At 34.2% G+C, this 25,452-nt stretch overlaps 1 protein-coding gene across 7 annotated transcripts in view; it reads right to left on the minus strand.

The window, feature by feature from the left end:
* RALYL (RALY RNA binding protein like) overlaps window positions 1-25,452 on the minus strand; it is a 397,087-nt gene that overhangs the window by 201,054 nt on the left and 170,581 nt on the right. For all 7 annotated transcript variants that reach the window (XM_074898776.1, XM_074898780.1, XM_074898779.1 and 4 more), the window contains one exon: window positions 9,079-9,356. In XM_074898776.1, the coding sequence (XP_074754877.1) occupies window positions 9,079-9,334 (256 nt within the window). In that variant the 5' untranslated portion in view covers window positions 9,335-9,356. The remainder of the gene's footprint in view (window positions 1-9,078; window positions 9,357-25,452) is intronic.

Raw genomic sequence — 25,452 nt, forward strand, 5'->3', positions numbered from 1 at the left:
TGTTGTATTTTCCTTAGGTGTGAAATGAAAGTAGGCTTAAGACATGAAATCAAATCTGAGAGAGCCAATATGCCTTCACAAGCATTTCTTGTCTTTTTTAAGCTAAACAGTAAAAGAACACTTGCATTTTAGCTGACCTTGCTGTTAAGAAGGGAAAGTAAGAGAAAGGGTGATCCTAAAAGTTCATTATGCTGCACAGCTGCCTCCATGAACTGACACTATTATCAGGTGAAGGATTTTTGTCTGCTACATCAGTATTCTAGTAGGAGGAATATTTCCTATATTTTTCTCTTCCAAACAGCTGAGTGATGTCTTGGGAGGGAAAGCTATTTCATGGGTTTAGCAGTCATAGTCCAAAAGACAAATAGCAGGACTGAGATTTGCCTGGATTCTGCAGTACACTAAAATAGCATTACTCTATCCTGTCACCTATTCAGTGCTGAATACCTGTTAAAAAAAACCCCCATACTTCCAATTGCAGATTAGAAAGACAAATATTGGCAAGTCAGATTTAGATAAGAAATCATCTGACCTGTGCTCTTTCCATACACCCTGGAGCAGATATTAATTTCTCTGTATGCCTTTTGGAACAAGGTCAGCAAGGGAAATGTTTTAACAACAGAATAAGAAAATGTGGAGATGTGGGAGGCATGCATATAAAATCATGATAAAGTCATGATATTAGCAGCACTAACTCTATCAGTATGTGATGAAATAGTGAAGAAAGTGTTTTCAAATGATCAAATAGAAAATATCAGACTCAGTCCAGATGAGATTGTGTTTAAGTGAAAGAAGCCAAATGCATGGAAGTTGAATCAAGCTAGATGAAGGAAAGAAGTGAAGCTGTAGACTTCCTAGAACAATACCAAAGATTGCAGAGCACCCTCGAGATAATTCTTCTTTTTATAGAGTACATCCCACATGAGACACTGAAATGAATGTTATGAGAGAACTTATCATGACAGTGTTTTTATCACTGCATGATGTTATGACAGTTCAGAATGAAACTTTGTAGACTAACTATACAAATTTTAATGATCCCGGCAGTCACTAATCAAAACAAGTATATTTAAGAAAATGTAAAGGATTTTGTCGGCCACAAAGGGAAACAATTTCTCTAACTTCTTATAGAGCTGCAACAGAAATAAAACAAAGTTCTGTTCAAATCAAGAGGGAACTACTATATACTGTTCACTAAAAAAAGATGTCATCAAGATATCATGGAGTAAAGGCTGAGGTACTGGGAAATTTGAGGTAACACCATCTAAAGGTTTTGGAAAGAACTTACAAAATTACAATGGATATATCAGACTCATGAATGGGTAAATATTTGTTGCGAGCAGATTTGAGGGATTTAAAGTGTAGCATGTTATGAAACCCAAGGATGAAATGAAAAAAGTAGCATTTAATGTACATGAAACCCTGTGCTATATACAGATATGTGAAGCAGCAGAGAAGGACACAGAAAGATCCCATAACACCATCTTGTCCATGATTTTAAAGATGAACTGGCCATGCAGAAAACAAAGTGAATCCTTATATGCATTTGTATACAGCCTTGAAGGAATGTTTTTCTCACAAAAACAGCTGCTGAGGGCAAGTGATCAGATCATTATTCTTGGTATTATGATGGAGGAAATATTTAACATTTGCATGAACTGACATCAGGCTGTTCAGAGTACACAGTCTTGTGTCAGGCACAACTTTTCAAATTTTAGTTTATCATAGTTTAGGAATATATGAAGAATTTCACAGGATGAGACCCCAAGCAATCAAAAAGTAAAGCTTTGCTCTCATGAGTTCACCTCATAGCTAAACTATTTTCTTAATATGCACTTGTACTTTTCTGAACATGATAAACTTTTATTTCTGCCAGAAAGTCAGATCAAAATTGTAGTTTCTTGAAATGGTTCATGTCAATGTGACTATAGGATGAGAAAACGCTGATTAAAAACACACACAACAAACAGGACCATGGAATGACAACAAGAGTTAATCATCTTCTTAGGTTCAAGGAAAGAAACTGTGTTGTAGTGCTGCAGCATAGTCTGCTGCTATGTCTGTAGACAATAGCCACAATGAACCTTACTGGTTCAACAACAGAAAGTATCAAAGTATTGGGAGACACCAAAATGTGTAATGGGAATGGACATAGGGAAATTATCCAATATCAGAAGACCTCTATGAACAATGATCCCCTACAGTGAGACTTGACAAGTCTGCTGTTACACAGGCTGCACCAAGACCACAAGGGCATGGGTGGTCATCAAGAAGGTGGAGACCTATGAGCTAGATTTAGACAGGGTCCCTGTTCTTGAATGCAGGAGTAGACTGAAATGGGATTACACCGGTTCCCAAATATGGGAACAGGTTGAAATAGGATTAAAAAGTCAGTCCTAGTGGGTAAAATTTAACAACCACAGAACTAATCTGTGGAAGGTTAATTAACAATTTTTGAGAAGTTCTGTAATATTCTGTTCTTGCCTGAGGGCTGAATGATGAGGACATTGACTAAGATGTGATTTAGTGGAAAAGACTTTAACAAAGACAGCACAGGTCTAAGTTGATATCCTTAGTTTCACTCTAGGTTCCTGAGACATCGAAGACTTATTTTCATCATGACTACATATACATAATTCTTGTGGGTTTTGTTTGTTTGTTTTTGCCATGGTTTAACCCCAGCCAGAAACTAAGCACCATGCAGTCTCTCTCTCACTCCTCCCCACTATCCTGATGGGATGGGGAGGAGAACTGAGAACAAGTAAAACTCATGAGTTGAGATAAAAACAGTCTAATAATTGAAATAAAAAATAAAATATAATAATAATAGCTGTAATGAAAGGGAAGATAACAGAAAGAGAGTGAAATAAAACCCAAGGAAGACAAGTGATGCACAATGCAATTGCTCACCACCTGCTGACTGATGGTCAGCAAGTCCCCCTAGCAGAGACCTGGCCCTCCCAGCCAAATCGTTCGAGTTTATATACTGGGCATGATGTGACATGGTACGGAATATTCCTTTTGCCAGTTTGGGTCAGCTGTCCTGGCTGTGTCCCATCCCAGACTCTTGCACTCTTCCAGCCTTCTTGTTGGCAGGACATGAGAAGCTGAAAAAACCTTAACTTAGTATAAACACTACTTAGCAACAACTAAAAACATCTGTGTGTTATCAACATCATTCTCATACTAAATCCAAAACACATTATATCAGCTACCAGGAAGAAAAGTAACTCTATCCCAGCTGAAACCAGGACAGTTTATTTATTTGCTTCTGTAAGAAAAACACTTGGTATTTTAATTTATTCTTTATCATTACTTTTGTCTTGTTCAACATAAAAATATTGGATCACATAAACTTTCTCAAAACTTGGCCCTCATGTTGACAGCTATTTTACAATAGTAATTGATCCCATTTGGGGAAGTATTCAGCATGAGTTCAGCAAATGTAAAAGTCATCCCCACAATAAGCCAACCTCTATGACATCTCCCAGGTTTTATAGGTTTGTGGATAAATTTATGGATTAATATTTTCTGCTGTTTCAAGTATTTGCTTATTTAAACTTTTTTTGTTGTTGTTTAAACTTACATGATAATTATATACAGTATTTCACATGTGTATTAAACACTTAAATGTTTAAACTCTATTCAGAAAAGTGGGGATTATTATACCAGAAGAATCAAATAATCTTTGAGGTACAACATTTAAGTGTTAAAAACCACACAATGAATAGTTATTATGGTTCAGCAGAACTTAAATTGCAGTCTAAGTCTCACTTGATAGACAATTACATGCACATTACTGAGTTACAGTTCTCAGATTATTTACCCATGCTGCAATGCTGATAAGTGCAAAACATTAGAATGTGCATCTACACAAGTTACATGGGACAAAGGATCTTCTGTGAAGTGTATCCCCTTTTCTGGTCCAGTAATATGAACATGTAATATCCTATCTCTTAAAAGTATAAGACTTGAAATATAGCTTGAATATATAATGAATTATTTTATGTATGTAAAGTTTGCTATTTTGAAGGTCTCATTAAAATATAAATTAAAATATCAAAACGCACCCACTTTTTCATTGTATCAGTACCATCTCTGGGGTTTCTCTGAGACAGCCATTGTTGTTGTCTAGAATGTTTTGACCCACATTAAAACTTGTTTATAGATTTGCCAGAAGCAAAATAAAAAAACATTTTCAGTTGCTCTTCCACCATACAATTTAAAACAAGATAGCATAGCTTTCCTGCTATCCTGCACAGGTATATCCTGCCATTACGGTAGCTGGAGGTAGGTGAGTAAGAGTAACAAGACTGCTTCAATAAATCATGAATTATGCTTGTACAAATGAACGATTGCTGCACTTGGGTGTTATTGACTGAAGGCTGATGGCAAAGTTAAAACAGAATAATCACTAATTCAGTTTTTAATTTCCTGTCTTAATGTACCACTGGTCCAAAGAAAACTTAGTCATGAAGAAAATTTAGATAAATGTGTAATTTTTAAAGACAAAGTGCATTTTTTACAAATGAGTTCACTAAAACAGCATAAGTATTTATTTTTTTTTAATACAAATATTTATTACATAATTAATGTTGTCTGGATTTCAGATTGAGGTGAAAAATTAATTCAGTCTGGGTAATCATAGTTCTGCAAATATGTAGTTAAATCTCTCAGTGTTGCTGAACAATATAAGTATAAAATAAAGAGGATCTGATTTGAGTAGAGACAAGGGAAACAAAAGGAAAAACAGCCCGATTGTCACATCAATTCAATTTACAATAAAGGTATATGTCAATCCTCTCTAAAAGTGCTCCTTATTACCTGGTCTCCTCCTTGGATGTTTTCTACCGGGTAGTCATTGTTTAGAAAGCCCCTGCAGGGCTTCTATGCTTCTCAAAAGGATGTGCAATAGAGTATGTCACCCAAAATAATTATCTGCAACCACTATCTTGCCTTAGACTACATGTCAATATGCACTCACTTGGTACTCAGAGACTGCATCTAATTTAGACCTGAAGGCAGACATACGTGAATAATGCTTACAGCAACAAAACATGATTGAAGATACAGTGGAAATAATTTGTTAGTTAAAAAGGGCATCAGCTGAAGAACTACAGTGTCTTTCATACTCTTGGTACTGTAATCTTTTTCCTTTTTATTAGCATCCAAGAATGAAATTGCATGATATCTTAAAGGAAGCAACAGAAGACACCAGAAGTACTAGTCTTGCAGCATTTAATTTGCTTTCTCAAGGTGCCTGTGTGTTGGTCTGGCTCTTATTCTGGGACAAATTAAAACATATTCTGAGGTTAAAGGAATTATTCTGATTTTAAAATGCACATGAAAGAGGAAAAAAAATTAGATCATATAATTATGAAATATAAGGCTTTGAGCTATAAACCAAGCAAAGCAATTGGACATTATGATGTAGAAGTTGATGTGATAGTTATACCAGAATTTTAGATGGAAGCTGTGTCATATATTTGTCAACTGCGCAAGGTAAACAGGAATATATAACATAAAGTTACAGAACATTAAATGACTTTTACATGGTATTTGGCTTCACAGAATTCGTGTGTGCTGGAATGGATAAAGAAGTTAAAATAGCATCGCTGTGACCCTTGTGAAAAACTACAAAGGCAGGAGAAAATATCAGGTGAAGAACTGTATTCTCCATCATGTACCCCAAAGTCTCATTCTTGCTGCAGCTTGCTCAACCTACAGCTACAGTGAGGGTCTTTCACCATTTGCTTTGGAGCAAGCAGGTCTCTAGTTCTCCTCTTACTACAGAGGGGTGAAATCACTCTTGTTAAAGTTCATGGACAGGCTTGGTATTTCCTCAGAAGAATTCCTCTTCACCCTGTCTCTTTGCCTCATGTGGGAAGGAGGCCAAATGTTGTCTAACTTGTAGATGTGTTTAAACTTTTGAGGTGATACAGCAGAGAGGATTACGTGGGTGTGTTCCCACAACTGGGAACATGTAGTTTTGTCCTAGATCAACTTGAACATGTTCTTGGCTCCAACTTGAAGAAATTCACAAAATAGCCATTGTGAAGCAGACTCCTGTGCCCAATACTGACCTGTCCCTGGCCTGTGACCAGGAAAACATCCTATTTCCATGAAGATTATAATATCACTTCAAGAAACTACACTGCACTTCACAATAATACCAATAAACTTCTTAAGCATGGGGTTTTTTGTTCTTTTACAGTCTCTTCCCCACAGTTTTTCAGAACACGTTGCTCTTCATGGAACAGAAAACTTGGAAATAATCACACAGCTCATGAAATCCACTTCCCTGAAGTTACAATATCCACAGCATAGCCATTGCAAATCATTGGCCACCAAACACATTAGTAGGAGTTTGAGAGTTGTTCAAAGAGACCAGAAGGCCAATTATGATGACCCACAAGAAGACTGAGGGCACTCCCAGTGCTTTAGATTTGTACTTCTGAGGAATTTGTCAAACAAAATGTCTTTTACATACCTATGGAGCCTAAGACTTCGGGACTCCAACTCAGAAGAAACATTGACAGAATCATCAGTGAATTGTGCAGCATTATATATAGCTATAGGAGTTTACAGGTTCAATTTTTAATTTCTGTTACAAATATGTGAACGTTTTCTGACTTGCAGGTAAAGTTGCTGTAGAGGATATCATAATTTTGAATGGCAGGAATCCATAGAAGACAAGAGTTAACATAAATGGTCAGTTTGTCAAAATCATGAAAGAACTAATGTAGATTAATAATGAGCTCTAAACTAAATTATTCCTTCTTTTGTGAGGTACTGAGTACTAGAGCGCATAGTACTATCAGACATATACTATAGGATAATGTTTTCCAAACATTCTTTTGTTCAAACAACTTTCCACAACTGACTACCATCCAGGTCACATTATATAACTCCTATATTCTAATTCAATTTAAAAGAAAATTCAGCTATCATAATGAAGTTTATTTGTACATCTGTAAAAGGCTTATCTTGTCCCTTTTCCATACCGTGACTGTTGACACAAAATTATGAGTTCTGTTTATTTCAGAATTCAAGGCTCTCAGGGCAGAGAAGAAAGTAATTTTTCATTGAGTAATGAGTCTACATGTTACCTTCTTTCATTCAAATGCACAGTTTTCACATAAGTTTTTCTTCTGGGTCATAATGCCAAGGAAATTCTATCAGATCCTCATTATTCTGAGGTGACTGTTAATGTCTACTGATATTAAAAGGAATTTATGGAAATAGTTTGTCTAATGAGAAGTACCACTTTTAAAGATACATTTTCTTTGTCAAACAATACCAATGACAACCGTATTTCATATACAAAAAGAGTAAATTAAGTTCGGAACGGCTAAAAAAGATTTTGCCTTGCTTATTCTTTATATTCGTTGATACATCAGGAATTGAGGCATGAAATATGCCATCACAAGACTGCAGAAAAATCTAAGTATTTTAGGATTATACAGTTGAAATTCAGTATTGAATAAACTGTCTGTTATTATTAAAGGATTTGAACAATTCAAGCAATTATTGATCTCTTAATTTCTTTTACAACAACTTCACTTACCTTCTATACAAAGCACAAAAGTACTGTGAGAGGAGCAAGGGCATCTCGTTCTACAAAGCACTTGGCATATTATAGATGCCACAAGAAATAGTAAAACAGACTAGCAACAGTAGTCATAGTAATAACAGATCTATTGCCTTAGGAAAACTCAGTTTAAAAAAATCTGGTCAGACCAGTGTGCAAGGAGCTGTAAATAATGCACTGATGGCATTACATGGCCTATTGCTCGGAGAACACTGCTCCAGGAAACATCTTCTAATAATGCCATCCCACAGACTGACTTTGCTGCCTTGCATTTATCACTTGAGTCCTTTTATTTCACTCATATATATAACTTTTCCTTAAGAAGTTGCAAAGTAATCTCCCCTAAAATGTAATTGGATTTCTTTAATCTGTTTTTCTTTTGAACCCAAAATACAGGAGTTATAAAACTTCAAATTACTGCTGAGGAATTGTGACAAAACAACAACCCTTCTAACACAAATGCACCCATTTTTGTAAATAATCAGAAAAATAGATTTTCACAGTCTAAGAAATTGAAAATGAATAAGCCGTATCCATTCTTTGTGACTTGTTGAAACCAAACCAGTAGCTACACTTCGCCTTTTCCTGACATAGCCGTTACACACATGGGTTTGGATATGCGCAATATCATTCAGAGGCCTAGTGAAAGATCTCTGGCTACTACCAAACATCTTGTTGTACTGTCCATCATTACTATGTATATGACAGATGGGGTTAGTACTGCGCCCCACATGTTTTTATCGTTCACAGCCTCCATATCTAATCGCAAATAGCTTTCAGAGGTAATACTTGCAATAAGAAACAATGAAATCTTACATAAACATTCATGACAAAGCGTTAGAAAACAAAAATATTACACTTTTTTTAAAATTTGGGGTTCAGCTGAACAGTCGACAACATTGTGTGAGAATAACTACAACATAGATTCATTTAGAGAAGTGTTAAAGTTTTTAAGAATAAAAGTTCCAAAGTTTTAAATAATAAACTTCTGTAAATGCATAACATCATTGCAGTTTGATTCAGTACAATTTCAAGGACTGACAAAACTCTTGCTTTTACTTCAGTATAAAACCTGGCACTCCACTGGGCTGGATATTATTTTAGATTCATTAAATGCAAGATAATCACATCTATTAGACAGTTCTTCTTATATCACATTAATTTTAGTAACTAGAATGTAAGAGAAAATGCTTAAATTTTCCTCACATGAGTAATCATATTCATGACAATGAGATTACATAGAGAAGTACAAATAAGTCAGAAGTGATGTATTTAATAAATCAGCAGTTTATAGCACTAAATATTTTGTAAAACCTAGGTAACATCTAATACTTTGAAAATTCTGCCAGATCCAACATCGTGGAGATACATTTAGATGTAACAATGGCAAAACAAACATACTAGTCCCCAAGGCACCACGAGCAGATGATATTTCAAATAGAAAAGAAGGAGAAAACAATATTCCAATGATATGAACAAGTCCTTACCTAGTGGCTGCCCTGCGATGATCCTGGCATTCTCTCCTGCCACTGCAGCCCTTGCATGCCTCTCGCTCATGTACTGTACAAATGCATAACCTTTGTGCACTGAGCAGCCAACTATTTTCCCATACTTTGCAAAGATCGCCTCGATATCACCTTTTTTGACAATGGCTGTGTTCAGATTGCCGATGAAGACTCTGGAGTTGATGGATTTTGGGTCATTCTTATTGGTGACGTTGCTGGTCTGTGTTTTGCCGGTCATGGTTGGATCACTTGTCTTTAACCTTAAATAAAGAATGAAGAGAATTATGTTTCAAATCATACAGTTACCCCTGACTCTGGATGATTTTTCCAGCAATAATTTACTTTTAATTTTTCACTTGTAGTGGATCTAAACTCAGAAGAGTTACACCTTCTAAAAACTATTATCAATAAAACCAAAATAGCAAATTTAAAATACTGCTCATAAGTAAAACTAAACAGTTTTATTTTATATATATAAAATATACCAATACATCTCTTAATACAATGCTGTGATAGTGGAGTTTTACTGTAAACATATGTGGATTTGCGCTTAGAAATTCATTATTCACTTTTTAAGCACCTAGCCATCTAGGATCTGCAAAACAAGGGAATGAATCATTATCTTATGTCAAAGAAATGAACATTCAAGGCCATATAGAGAACAAACTAAAAATGAAAGACAACTCTGCTTTTGTTCGGGAAGTGTCAACCAGAGCACATTTCTCACCAGTTAAATATTGACCATTGTGAGGATTGCAGAGGAGGTAACATACAGTTCTTTACTGCAATCAATATGTTTCTATCAGAACAATTTTCCCTATTAATTCAGTATAAAAAAGAAAAGAGAAAGGACAAGGGAAGCACAGGTGGCGTATGTTTCTGGAATATAAAAGTATGAAAACAAACTTTCTTAATTATAGGAACACAGATTTGCTTGCTGCTTTGCTCTTTCCTCGGTCACAAGTCTAAATGCATCCTAGCATATCTAAGATGGAAATACCTACATGATTCCTGGAAAAGTTTGGTCAAAAGAAAAAAAAAAAAGAAAACCCAACACTTTTTGTGTTCATCTAGCTTCACACTTCTGAAGTGTTCCTGATTTTCTTAATTTGTACACAAATTCCACCTGCCAGCAGGTCCCTCCATTTACATCCATTTGCTTAGATGGAGGCGAAATGAAAAAAGTTGTCCTGTCTTTCTGCTGGGTTTTCTTTAGCTATATTTTCTTTAGCTATATTAGACAACAGAAATGTCACAAATATGGATATATATGGATATATAATAAGTAGTGAAATCTTATTTTGTAACAAGGAGGTCATTTAGACAGTAGTCAAATATAGGCCATGTCCTACAGCTAAGAATTATGTTACTATTTTTTAACCTGTTCATACTTTTGATCATGTCACAGTAACAGCTCAGACAAGAAAAGAATCCAGTTAAATACTGCTCACAGTTAAAGCTCAGTTCATTTCTTGGGATGAAAAGGAATAATGACCTCTATTCTGGACACCTGAATCCTGATACTAACTAGCAAAAGTTCCATATTTTAAATCAATAGCTACTATATATTAAGCTAGACTGACAAAAAAAGAAACCATTGTTACTGAACTCTGCACAATTCCTAGTGAACAAAACGGTCATGACTGCAGCCATCAGCACTTTGACCATCTCCATCACATAAGATCCAAATCCCATCCTTCAGGTAAGAATGTGCAATGGAGATGTGTGGGCAGTCCTCCCAAGTCCTAGTAAACAGTCTGCTTTATTATATGAATACGTGCAGTGGAGATATCAGTCAAATAGCTGTCACTTGCTTAACAATATGACAGCTTACTTCATATTACAGCATTTAGAGAAAAAACTGTAGAAAACAAGAAAAAACGTTTTTCTGTAACCTTATTAATTCTAAATACTTTCTGGAAATACAAGATACTATATACATGCACAAATTTCATAATCGAGAACCAGGAAAATTGCCTTGATGAAAAGCCTCTGAACTTTATCATACAATAGACTCAATACTGTATATTTCTAGATGCTGTGCAGATCATGCATGTCGAAGTCATGTTTATATATAGTTAATTTGAATATTGAGAACAGTCATAATAGTATGCTTGGTACCATAATAGTTTGAAGGCAAACCATCTACAAAACATAAATACAATGCACATTGAACTCCATGCTGGCATAAAGTAGATTGCTGATATTATCTGAGAACTAGCGAGTTTAAACCCATCTTAGATATACCTGTATTTATACAGCAGTCAAAATGACAATAGCATAGCCATGTTAGCTTAAAGAGCCCTAATGACCCAAACTGAAGAGGTAACATGTCAGAATAGCCAGTCATAAAGTTAAAAGTTGGTGCAGTCTAGTAGCTGGTGAACGGGGAATCACTGGTATCCCCTGTGATGCCAAGATGCACAACACTTCAGTGTGTAAATTCTACTTCTGTTGGGAAAGTTAACATGGACAATACTGTGTTCACTTTTGTGAAGATTCAGAAAAAAAAGCTGTATCTGTCCCTATATAATTCTTAGCATCTTGTTAATGTTGTCTGTGTATGTTTATCAGTTGCGTAGCTGAACTGGTTTTACTACACTCACAGAGGTAGTGTCTCACAAGTAATACCACTGGTCTAGAAAGCAGTAGACTTGACTGATAGAGCTGTCTCTTCCACTAGCCTACTGTATGACTCTCAGTAAGACACTTTTTTTGTCTCTGTTTCTACTTTTTAGACTTCAGACTTGCATTTGTTTGACTAAGAGATGTCTCTCAATCTATTTTTATATAAGTTCTAACAGAATCATGTGACCTCAGCTGGTATGTTTTGGCACAACCGATACACTGATAATAAAAATGACAAGGGGACAAAATCTACAGAAAATCTTCTGCCAGACAAGACTTTCATGAAAATTTTACACAATGACAGTCTTCAGTTATTACCATCAGAACTGTTTTCAAAACACTAGAGTACTACAGTCTGTATTTCTTTCATTGTTTAGTCATTTAACATGGGATTTAGTGAACTAGTCTGGTTTTTATTTCATAGAAATCTTAATTTTATTTTTTCCCAGTTTTACAATCCACTAAATTAAATAGGCTTTGACTAGGAATTGAATATTTATCTCTTGTAGTTGTTCTTTGCAATGCAAATTTACAATATTTTTATAACACAAAGAAAAGTAGTTGTCTGATGGGTTCTCTCATATTCAAATGAGCAGTCAGGAAAACATGCTGCAGAAATTCAAAGTGTGAAAATAATATTAACATGTGAATAATTGAGATTTGATTGCCTCACTCATTGACGTACAACAGTATTGTGACCGTTTCATAAAAATTAAAGATACGTGGGTTCTTCATTATAATGAGAAAGAACTTATGGTACGTTTTACAACTCACTTACAATATGCATCTCTGAATACTGAATTATACCTAGCTTCTCTGAGCTATCAGTAAAATCACAAACATTGTAACTCATACAACCTCAGAAATCAATGAAGAAGTGAGAGAAACATATCTGAAATAATCTTATTTCTTTGCAGCCTTTAATAAGGTATCGTGTTAATTTCCTATTATTGCAGTGACGCTTTCTGGTAATAAATATCCTCTATATGCCAAATATGTCTCTTAAATGCTTTATGAATAACATCTAGCTGTCAATATACTTAATCCTATTTATTTATTCACCACACCTTAATATATGCTACATCATTTTATGCAGTAGCTGATTTAATTATTTTACCCAGAATTAACTAGTTTAAGTCTTGGTGTACTTGAATCTAAAAGTTATAAATTAGACCATTTCCATTACTACATAGATCTCTGATTCAAAGAGTAAAGTTTACAAATCTGTATTAAACATTAAAATTTCTAACATGTTAAACAGGAATGAAAATACAAATTACTAAAATGAGATTCCTACTGTCCAGCACACACATGGGACAAGTCTAAACCAGACAATTTGAAGGGGGACAGATTTTAAGCCCTGGCTTCCTTAATTTTTCCAACATTTTCTGATGAAGGTCAGTTAAGGACCATCATGACAAAGCATTGCTTTGTGGCTGTGAAACTCATCTTTAGACTATAAGATGAACATTTGAACCCACATCTCTCAGTCATACAAATTCCTCCTAATGGTTCAGAATACTGAAAACAAAGATATTTTTTTTCAGTTGTGCTGTGTCCCAGGGCAGGGAAGAGCACAGGACTTGAAGCAAAGGAAAATGGAACAAGTTGTCAAATTCTACATCCCAGTAACTCCCAGGCATTCCTACTGGGCGTACTGAAGGGTCTATGATAGTCTTATTGGACCTCTGCTCCCTCTGTTGCTTACACATTTTACCAATGACTCTTCACAGCAAAATGCAAAATGCGTCTTTGAAGAGACAAAATTTTGGTCAAACTGCAAAACAGTTTGGGACAGATTGAGACTTGAGGACCTAAGCTGTTTAAAGGGATTTTGAGACCAATCCACTTCAGCATCTTCCTAGTTGTACAACAGTTTCTCGTCTTAAAAGACTGGTGGGAACTCATGAGCCCAGGTAAATTTCTACTGAATAATGAAAACTTGTTTCGGAAATTTTCCTATGCTGAATAGACCAATAAGGCTAACCTGAACAAATCTGTTAGAATTAAATTCTCAGATAAATTTATTTAAAAGAGGTTAGAAAAGATTTACACTGATGGGTTTGTTTTGTTTGTTTGTTGTGTTTTTTTTTTTGTTTGTTTTGTTTTGTTTTGTTTTTAAATCTACATCCAGTTTCACTTTTAAAAAATTTGCCTTCAACAAGTTTAGCAGTACTTTCAGGAGCTTCTGCATATTTACATGCTTTTATCTTGGAGCTTTTTTTATTTTATTTTTTTTCTTTTGTAAATAAACCATTTGCTTCTTTTAAGCAAATGGAAAAAAATTATATAACTTTTCAATGAAGTAAATATTACTTTCAGTGAGTTTTGGAAAAATTAAAGTCTACTGAAGAAAAAATGAAACAAAAAAAAATGAAAACCTTTAATGAAAACTTAAACACTTTCTGAAAATAGTTAGAACCATGGTGCTTACACTGAGAGAGGTTTAATATCAAACTTTTATGTACTTATTATATGTACTTATTATATTTACAAAGAAAATGTTAGGAAAAATGAAATAAACTTTAATTCCCCCCAAAAAAAATTCAGTTTGAGATCATGTGTAGAGCTAAACCAGGAAATAACTAGCACTCTTTATCAGGTTTGTGTGATAGCAAAAGACTAATTCTGTGGAGAAAGATTTTAAAATATGAAAAGTTCCATCATTCACATTTTATTCTAAGCACCACTAAATTCTAAATCTTGATTTTTACTATTTACAATAATAAAGTTTTCACAGTAAGATGCATAGACACATTTGATAATTGGAAATACTTCCAAGGCAGAGAAAGACCTAAACAGACATGTGGCTGGACAGTGATATGTCTCCACAATGAAATCCACAATAAAAAGCACAGCCTGTAAAAAAATATTCGCTAGGATGTTTTGGAATCAAACTGAACATGGGCATTCTGGCAAATATCAAATATGTTCTAGAAGGTCAAAATATAGCATTGTGACACATGGTTGGTCTCTGACCCAAAACACATGGTACTCTCAGCATTTCCAAGCAATTTCTCTCTGCCCTTCTATTATCCAGCCACAGTTAATAAGCGAACTTCCGTAGTTATCAAGATTTAATTATTGCTTTAACAGCTGAGCTTTTGTGTGACATAGTATCTTCAAGGTTTAGGAATCAGTAAATATTAAAATGTTCAATAATAAAAAAATTTAAGTGCATAATATATTTTCTCTCCTTTTGAATTACTTTTTAGCAACAGTGACAACATTGATACTTTTGCACTGTTGCAGATGAATTTAAGATTTTTAAACACTGGAAGTGTCCTTCTGTGGGTGAAATGTCCTACAACATAGATTTATCTTGAGGTGATACTAATATTTCATGGAGAAAATTCAATATTCATGCTAATTCCTTTAATAAGCAGTCATTAAAAACTATTTTATCTCAGTTAAATCAGTACTTGACAAACCTCTATAAAATTTTACGTACCTGTTGGAAGTAAGAATATCAGATATTTCATGGTGGGGAGGAGGGATAGAAGGAGGGAAGAGAGAGAACAGAAAACTATCAGATAAAATATATTTTGCCTTGGAGCATCCTTTCTTCTTTATATTTTAAATTCACTTTTAATGAATTACTATATCTAGGTCACACAAATAAAGAAAAAAGTTATTCGTAAGATGGTTAGCTAAATTCAAATCAAAACATTCTGGTGTTTTCCAGTCCTCATTAAAGTCAAAGAATCTGCTTTTCCTCTCTCTCCCCAAGATATTCTGACTTTTTATTTTTATTTTATTTTTTTATGGTTTAGCTTTAAGTTTTCCTTTCAATTATTTATAAGCAGGGGTTGACACATCGTGTCTATAACACAGACAACATTCCCTTCAAGCTGGAATTTCTAGAGCCATATAAATGACAAAATGCATCAATACTTGCTATGCCACCTCTTGTAGAAAACAAAGGACTAAAAAATAAAATGATGTAGCAGATCACACTTCTGTTGTCACTCTTCTCAAAGAGATAAATACTCTCTCTTTAGAGAGGGTGAATAAAATATAATTAAAAAAATAAAATAACTACATATTTATGATACCATACAGACAAATATAATAAATCGCTTTTAGGAATACATTCTTTTGGGTTAGTCGTTTAAACATTTGAAAGACTAAGAGGGAGATGTGCACTCTGTCTCAGGAGCAGCACCACTTCCAAGGAGGGAGAGGAAAGAGGAGAAGTTCTGAGGTCTGTGCAGGTGGACAGAAGCTACATTTTCTTATTACCTTGCACTAGCTCATGGTGCTGGCACCTTCTCCCCCCCAAATGGGCAGAAGAAAACACAATCTGTCAGCAGAATTATAGGGATTTTTCTTCCCATTCACATACTTTTTGTTCTCAGGATATAGAAAATAAATCTACATAATCATGTAAAGAAATACACTTCCATAATATAATTTTTTGAGGAGCACTCAGATTATGTGAGAGAGATGTATATACCCCATCATATTTAACCCCTGTTAAATACAAGGATTTATCTACTTATCAACTGCAAAATCAAACTATAGTACTGTTGGCTAAGATAAGAAAATAATTATGATAGCACATACCAGTATATCTATGTAAATAATACAATGAATTCAGGGAAAAAGTATTAAAACCAAATCTAAAAAAAACCCCACTAGATTTATTTGGGATTCTAAGCAAAGTGATATTTAAAATAGGGTAAAGATGCTACATTACCTGTCTAATCGCATAAAGAAATATGCCTTTCCAAGGAATACTTGAGACAACGGGACATTGAGGTCAATTAGCAAATTCCAGAATGGGACCTTTGGTATTATCCCTCAGGTAATGCCTCAGCTTTTAAAATATCACCAGGAAAGAGAATACAATCAGGATATTTTGACACTAATGAAAGTCAGACAAATAAAGGGTTAACTTTTATATTACTCTTTAACATATCTTGATTGTGATCTATGTGTTGGATATGTCTATCCAGAAAACTAATAATGAAATTTTTTCATCTTGGGATGTGCTGACTTTATGTGCTGTTAGTTAGGCTTTTGGAGATAGAACTGAACATGAGCTTTTTTGATGTTTGGTTGTTTGTTGTTTTTTTTTAAAGAAAAAGGCAAACAAAAGTTGGTGACTTTTCCCTACACTTCCAATATTTTGACCATATCTATTTGGAGCCCTCTATCTCATCTACTCTGAGTCATCATTTATAATTTATACAGCAAGTTATTTTAATCTTCCCTCATCAGTCATTTCTGCTGGCTTCTTAATAATTCTTAATGCATTTCTGACTTTCTCCAGTTTCTGTGGCCTAATTCTGTTTTCAATATTCAGTTTTAGGTATAGTGACAGTAAGTGGTGCACAACTGCCGTCTTCCTCTTTACTTGGTGACTTGGTGATACTATGGATTGCCTAAAACCAATCTTAGCTATATTTGCTGTCATCTAACATTCAAGCTAATCACATGTTCACTAAGATTGTTTGGTCTCATTTCGCAGTGTTTCTTCCTCTGTGTTTTTGTTTTCTTTTCAGCTTCGTATCACTGTGAGGATTAAATGAACCATGGCAAGTAAGACAGTCACCTACTATAGTTTTCATATTTCTAACTTTATTAAGAGACTTCACCAGTTTTCTCTGCTCTCAAAGGAGTTTTCAGTCCCAAAATACATCGAAATTTTAATCAGTGGATTGTTTTAATGCTTTAGAATTTAAAGACATTATTTCAAACTAGGTCTAATAAGGATACCCATGGCATGGTTAGATATCTTCCCTACAAAACCGTTGTCATTACAAACCTTCTCCATTATGTACTAAGCTGTTTTTCAGGACATGTGACATTAAACATAACTGGGCCAATATAAATTATTTTTAAAAATTATTCTTAGGGCAAGAAGATTCTTTTGACAAATTTGTCATGTTTTTTTAAAGTAGCAACTGATCTTTACTTATTCTGGAATTGCTATAAATGATTCATGAATGGACTATTTCAGCCAATTTTATTCTACTGAAGCTTTTGAGAAAACTTTCAGTAACATTATTTTTTCTAGAATTTTACTCCTTTATGTTTCCTCTATTATTTTATAAGAGGTTGAAATCGGGTTTGTGGAATGTCACAGTCTAGGCTGCTGAATACCAAACAAGAACTCAAGAGCTTCCAAACTGTAATCCTAGCTCTGGTACAGACTTGATAAGAAGCCTTATGCAAGCCACTTAATATCTCCACCTTGTCCTCTTTCTTCAGAAACTGGCAATATTACTGATGATGTTTCAGCTCAGTGGGTTGTTGCATAAATGAAATGAAAGAACACAAAACACCACAAAAATGCTGTGGCACTAGGAACTTTAATAGAAAATACAGTTTAATTGAAAACATAGGACTTTGTTTTGAGGATTAGTGATATCTTTGTTTTTCCTGTCCATACCACTTATACTTGCATATTTCTAAGTATTTTAATGCATTTTATGTTCATTGGTAGTTTTTATAATTTTTCTTCCATATTAGTTGATCAAAGTAATTATTTGTTCTTTCATAATGGAGAGAGGTATTTAACTACTTAACTTTCATAATAAGAGGCAAAATAAAATCACAATTACTGTTGTATTTACTCTATAAAGTCCCTCTCAGAAGTCTGTTTTGGGAATTTATGCCAGATGACCCTGTTATGTGTTTGACTTAGAGGTAGAAAAGCTAGTACTGACAACCAAGAATTCTCATGCCTTACTCTAGTTTTGCCAGTAACTTTCCCAACATTATGCAGTAAATCACTGGCATGTTGTGCTTTTGTTTTATCCATCCCATTCTTTTATCCATTTATTCAGCCTGGCTAGATTTTTGTGTCAGTCATGTATAAACTGTGTCTTTAAAACACAAGCACATCTGCAACATGTGGTAGACTACCACAACACTGCAGAGCCTTGGTTTTATTCCTTAGCCTATACAGTACAACCTGAGTCAGAAACTCAAGATAATATATTATCATTCACCACAAAGCACCTGAATGACTTTCTTGTCTATCTAGAATGTTGAGTCTGTCTTTACACACGCTGAACGTCATGTGCATATATCACAGTTTATAACAAAGGTAGTCAAGAAGCAAGACATACTCTCTCTCATCACTGAGGTTAAGCAACAAGACACCTGAAATTCCTTTCCTTGATAAACTTCAGAGTACATTGCGTTTACAATGTGGCAATGGAATCTTCTGCATGGGATTATGAAAATTCTCATCATCTATATATACAGCACACAGGCATCTGAAGAAGAAAAACTGAAAGAAGATCTGAATATATATCTAATTATGATGTTGGTAGAATCTTAAAGTTAGTCTTGTATTTGGATCTGACTTAATCTCCTTTTTCCACTACAGTCATGCAACCATGAGCAAAATCCTTACAAATTAGATCCATAGACTCTCCTGAGCTTCTACCATTTTATAAACACAAATTCAAAGCTATCTGTAGAACTCTTCCTCTATCATCTAATCCTGAAGGTATCTGGAGTTTCATTGCATACTGGTTTCTGACATTGAAGCTCACAAATAATCTAATGTTCTGCAGAAATCTCTTTAAAATTTTTCAAGACTGAGTGGCTTGATATATATAGCGTGTTTAAATCTGCACAAATTCTTTCATTGATCTGTCTTACCCGCAGAGACTATTTCAGTAATTTTCCTCTGTCATGACTATTGAGGACACAAAACCTATTTGTGGTGCCTTTCCCTGTGTCTTAACTGATAGTTCAACATTTAGACATTCGCTGGAACAATGGAAAGCTTCATTCAATTCTTTGTTACTGAAAATTATAATGTTCATTCTTGGTCTCCTGAGTGTGTGCCTTGGCTCTCCTAGTAGTCACTGTAGCATGGTTGCTTCAGGGTCTCACCCTTACATATCCCTTCCTAGACTATCTTCAAATGTTTGACATTTACTTTGTAGTTAAATCTATGGGACTTTTCATGCCAAAGCCTTACCGGATGCTTACTTTTTAACGAAAAAAAAAAAAAAAAAAAAATCTGGATGTTTGCTTTTCAGTTCTGTGCTGATACAAGGGAATGAAATGAAATTTAGCATATTAACATTTTCATTGTTACTGAGAGATTACAGTGCAGTTCCTACACTTTGCCACATACCAAATAATAAATCTGCTTGAGAGTTAAAAAATGTGTTAAAATCAATGTGTTCAAATACTATATCATTGAGAACTTTCATTTTTCTCTTTAAAATGCATTATATATACACACAAGTTTTATCTATTCCCTTTTTACCATTTTGTGAAAAGCCAAACAAAAATTAGATGAGAATTTTTTTCCAATATTTCTTCATCTTTATAGTCTCAGCAGTAAGTATTTGCTGCAGCAAGAAGATACATATGAGATTTTAGTTTAGTTTGGGATACTACTAAGTGAAGCTGTGATTTTACTCTAGCAGACATCTGATGCCCAAACACAATAATAATAGTCCCTACTCAATTGCTTTATTTATTTAATGTTCTTTTAGAGATTCATTTAAGTAAACATAATGAAACAACACTATGTCAAAGACATTTTCTTAAAAATATTATCTGAACATTAATCAACTACATTAATAGAGACTTTTTGATGCACACCATACAAAACTTGTTGTCAATGTACCTTTTCTAGCAGTGTTATCTGAGCAAATGGTGATTTTCCAAGACAGCACCTAATAATTTAATGTCAGCAGGTAGCTCTGCCTCTGAGATCCAAATCTGTATACACCTGATTGCTCTAGAATTTGGTGCTGGCTGCATATTCCTGGATTTGATTAACCCTTTGCAAGGGGAGAGCTCAGAAAAAAATCGGTTTATATTCAGTCTAAAGTGTCATTCTCTATTCTTATACTGACTTGTTGTATCATAAATGTCATATTTTCATTGCCTTACTCCTTGATGACCTGTCTCGTATATTTACTGCTTCTTCCCATGTCTACCTTACTCTGTCAAATCCATTCACACAATTTCTTTCTTGAGTCCACTTTGTTTCTTCTATTCCTCTGAGTCCTTCCTACAAAAGCTTGTCACACTGTTTTTGTTTTTGCTACCTATGGGCCGGTCCAGTGACTGGCTAGTGTATTTGTATCAAAACCTCCTTTTTTTTTTTTTTTTTTTTTCTTGATATTACTCTACATTGTGTCTAAAAGAGTGTGGTCTTGTAAGCACTGGGACCAACAACACCTGAATTGAACATAATCTGTCATTCTCTATCAGGAGCTGACTGTATTAGTACTCTGAGTGAAACTGTGGCCATGCCAGAGTCAGTGGCAAACAAGTAGGATTTTAACTTTATTTCCTCTTTCAGCTGTATAGCATTTTTAAAGACTATAAAAGAATTATTCTAGTAACACTGAGTAAGCAGTACATCGTTTTTTCTTTTTCTTTCCACACTATACATACATATGGGACAGGGGAAAAAAAAAAAAAAAAAAAAACAAACCAAAACAAACAAAACCAGAAAATAAAAAGGAAAAGTAAAAGGAAAATATTTCCACTACATTTTCAAGATGCAAAGTGAACTGTGACTTATTTTTAAGCCAAAAAAATACAAACCTACTAAGAAATTTTTAGAAACCTCAGTAGAAATCATTAAAATCCAGAATGTTTAACGTAAATGTACTTCATGTTATCTCCCTGATATTGAAGGAGATTGAACAAATTTGAGTGTAAAGAAGCCTCCCTATGAATCTTACATTTAAATAATTTATTCTATTGATTATACTCAATCTCCAACATCATGCTGTAAAGCTGTAAAATATCTGATAGGAGTGCAGTAAAAACTGGTTAGAGCAAATAATTTACAATGAATAATTTATCCCTCAAATTTTCTACCCTATAAAGATTTTTCTATAGCTCTTGTCATATTATCTAACCTCTGGTCTAATGGATGATATTATTAGAAGGACTCATTATCAAAGCAACTTTGCTTTAAACCAAAGTATAGCTTTCATTGACTTAATTGGGACAGGAAAAGTTTTAAATTGGAAGGAGAGGGGTTTTACTGTTTTTATATTATTTGCCCAAGTGAATTTTAACAGATGTGCTTTCACTTTTCTTATTCAACAGCTTGCACTGAATACAGATATTTTTTATTGTAAATATAGATCAGTTACAAACAGCTCTTTGATAGCATTTAAATTTCAATATTAAAGATTCTAAATATTTTTAAATTTTATCCAGTTTATCTAGATTTAGTTTGAACTAGTATGTCCAATGTGACCGTTTGCTTCCAATTGACTTTCAATGTGTTTCTTCCACCAAGTTTGCTCAGGAAGCTCTCAAATAAATGTTCAAAAGCACTCATACTAATGAAATTTGGCTACTCAGAGCTGAAATTGATGAGATGTTGGGGGATATGGTGTAGGGGAGAACTTTGTAGAGTAGGGATGGTGGTTGGCCTTGATGATCCCAAGGGTCTTTTCCAACCTCAATGACTCTGTGATAGCAGACAAAGCTAATTATAAGTGTGTATGAAATCTATGAAAGAAAATTGCTTGTGTTTTTTCACTTAGCTTAAGTGATCAGCTTTGTCAGCTTACAATGATTATTTTCAGTCCATATTATCTTATCATCCCAACTAATTACAAGCCATGAGATGCTGCATGCGCTTAACTTGGTCTTGTCAACAAATATTTAATTATTTGACAGAGATAATTATTTTGAAACTAAAACATACTCAGCAGGGACCACACTGGTCTTTTAACATGCAGGTCTCAGTTCCCCGACCACATTGCATACAACATACGGTCTTTGATTTTCATTAATATTGTTAGTTATTCTCCTAATGAGATTATGTATTCTTATAGTCCTTTTGGAAAAAAAAAAAAAATCCCACTGAAGAGCATCTTATTTCTTTTCAAAAGAGTATAGCTGCTTTGTTAGCAGTATAACACCAATTCCTACATATCTTGTTTGTGTAAGTGATGAGAACTGTCATGTAAGGAGGGAACTGCTTGTCAATTCTTGCACATGTCACATCAATCGCATTGAAGAAAAACATCACTGAAATGATTTTAAATTCTAAAAGTAAGCTGTAGCTGAGTAACATCACTGTCATCATCATTAAACTGTGCCACTTAAAATAGACTTTTATTATTACTATCCATTCCTGAAATGTTTTCTCTAAAAGTGATTTTATGTCGATTAAAGATGTTCGTATAAGTTATTCAACTCTTGATTATTGGGAAAATTTACCAGAAATTGTGGAGTAAGAAACCAGAATGTCAGATCAATAGGTACAGTTAACATTTAGAAGAGAAATTGGAATGGACCTGCTTCTGTAAATTAAAGCTTTAAAGTTAGCCCACCTTCAATATATGTCAGAATTTGTTTTTAAGATTTTTTTGTATATTTACAGAGAAAGGTACTGATTTAATGCTTTTTACTGTTCCATTTTTATTTTTGTTTTTTTCTGTAGAATGAGCTAGGACCCTTAAGAAGAAAAGATGTTTGATGAAGTGGTTACTAGTCCGTTATTTCTTTCACTTTAATCAGTAAATTACTTTCACCCCTATCTTTAATATTTACATAAAGGAAAGTTAAGTGTTATCAGCTTCTACAAAAGGAAAAGTACCTTCACAACAAAAATATTTATCATTGTTAGGAGAAAGATCTGGACAAAATTTCACTATATAAGTGATTTCCTTAGATGTTTCCAGTAGTTTTTATTGAGCTATTTCTTTTTCTGTCTGTCAACTCCTCTAAAGGGTATAATAAAAAAGAGTGTAAAGAAACGCATTTAAGAAAGAGTGGAAAATTGCAGCCATCTCTGGGTTTTATATATTGGTAATCTAAAAATAACAACTTGCTGTATGATGCATTTTCCTGTCTCCTGAATATTTGGAAAATGCTCTGAACAAGCCACTCATTCTGAAATGCTGAAGTTCTTTTGGAAATTGAGGCCTTTACTACCAGTCCAAGATGAATTAGGAGTTCTGTGTGTGCACACATCTTCAGAACAGCAACAAATTATGTAGGGCTTCACTAATTCTTGCTTTCCTTGCTGCAGCAGTACACCAGAGACTGGTGAAATGCTGTGACTAATACGAAAGGTAAAGTATAGGATCTAAGGACAGTAAAGATGTCTGCAGGAGCCAAAAACCTTGTTTTCCTCTTGTTTGTTGATGTCTGACCTATAAATTCTCAGGTGTATAACTTATATGTTTGAACTGCTTGACATGAGTATGAAGGGATACATTAATCTACATGAAAGTATGAGTAACAAAGGCAGTCTAGTTACAATAGGTAAAGCAGAGATTTGAAATAACCTTATCCAGAAGAACAATTGCTTTGCAAAGTGTAAAGATTTAGAAGGTTTCTGCACAGTTCAGTCTCTGGCTACCATGACAATCCTTCCAATAAATTCCATAGGAAAATGGGAAAATATCTAATGTAACATTGTCAATCTGTTCATATATTGGGCATATAAAATTATCTCCCACCCCCAGATCTTGTCTCGGAAAGAGAACAACAACATAAAATCTTGAGACAAGGCCTATTCTTTACAGAAGGCAGAACTTGGCAGATCTCCCCAAATGGAGAAAATACCATCCACTCGCTCTACGACTAACCTGTTAAATTATGGTTTAATTTTAAACACCATGCAAAATAGCTTTTAAAATATAATGTCCTGAGCCTCCTATAATTAAATTTATTCCCTGACCACCAGAGGTCTGTGAAAGTGCATCACACCTTCTTTGGTTGTTTGGGGTTTTTTTTTGTCTCTCTAATATCATTCCCCACCTACACTTAAATTGACTGGCAACTGAAGATAAATACCTTCAAAACAGTAGAAACTATGTCTTTAGTTCTGTCCTTGGTTTAGGAAGAAGGGCAGTTTGAAGTATTCAGAAATAATTCATATTCTAATCTCCTTGATGTGAAATACTGAAATACTGAAGGGTTTGGTATAGCAAAATATAGTGGGATGAAATAGAAAGCACTGTTATTAACAATGGCATTTTGGAAAATGAAGCTTTTTCCTCACATACTGAAGATTTAGAGGACGAGTCATTTCCACATGGCTTTTGCCAGGAAAGTTTTATTTTTGGGAAATATGGTAGGAGGGAGGAATTGTAAATAATAATTAAGAACAGAGAAACAACCCTTGACAACTTTAAGGGTGATAGCTTCAACACAGGGTGAGAATGTAAATTGTAATCATCTTTCCTATCCGTATATGTACTGTTCTATCTTTGCAAAATATGTAGAAGTAGTTCCTTCTATTTTACTTGCAGGGTTTTTAAAAAATATTTTAATTCTGTAAAGTTTAGAATAAATAGGATGGGATTATTAGACTTCTCATTTTAAAATCTATTTCTGAATAAGATTCCATCAATATTTAATGAACTGATGTTGACATCCTAAAATATCCTATCATGATCTATATCTAATACATATAAATAGACTTTTATATATCTTTTGCAGGATCATCCAGGGTGTTGCAATTCACCTCTGCAAGGGAAAGGTATACTGCTTTTTCATTTAAAAGAACTCTGACTGAGAGGGAAAAGTAGGCCTTTAATTCTGGGGTAGTTACAGTTTCTAGCTTCATATTTTGTATGTAAAAATGTGTTGCGGCACAAAGTCAACCAGATGTTTGAATCCAAGTTCTGGTAATTACAAATTAGAAACCTGAAAAAACAATCTGCAAACAGAAGCATGCCAGCCACCATGAGCAAAGCATGACTCTGTGGCTGTTAAAATAGTCTAGGCAGACTAAAAAAGAAAATATGATTAAAACAA

Source organism: Athene noctua, chromosome 2 (genome assembly GCF_965140245.1).
Source record: "Athene noctua chromosome 2, bAthNoc1.hap1.1, whole genome shotgun sequence".
In the NCBI taxonomy this organism is placed as follows: Eukaryota; Metazoa; Chordata; class Aves; order Strigiformes; family Strigidae; genus Athene; species Athene noctua.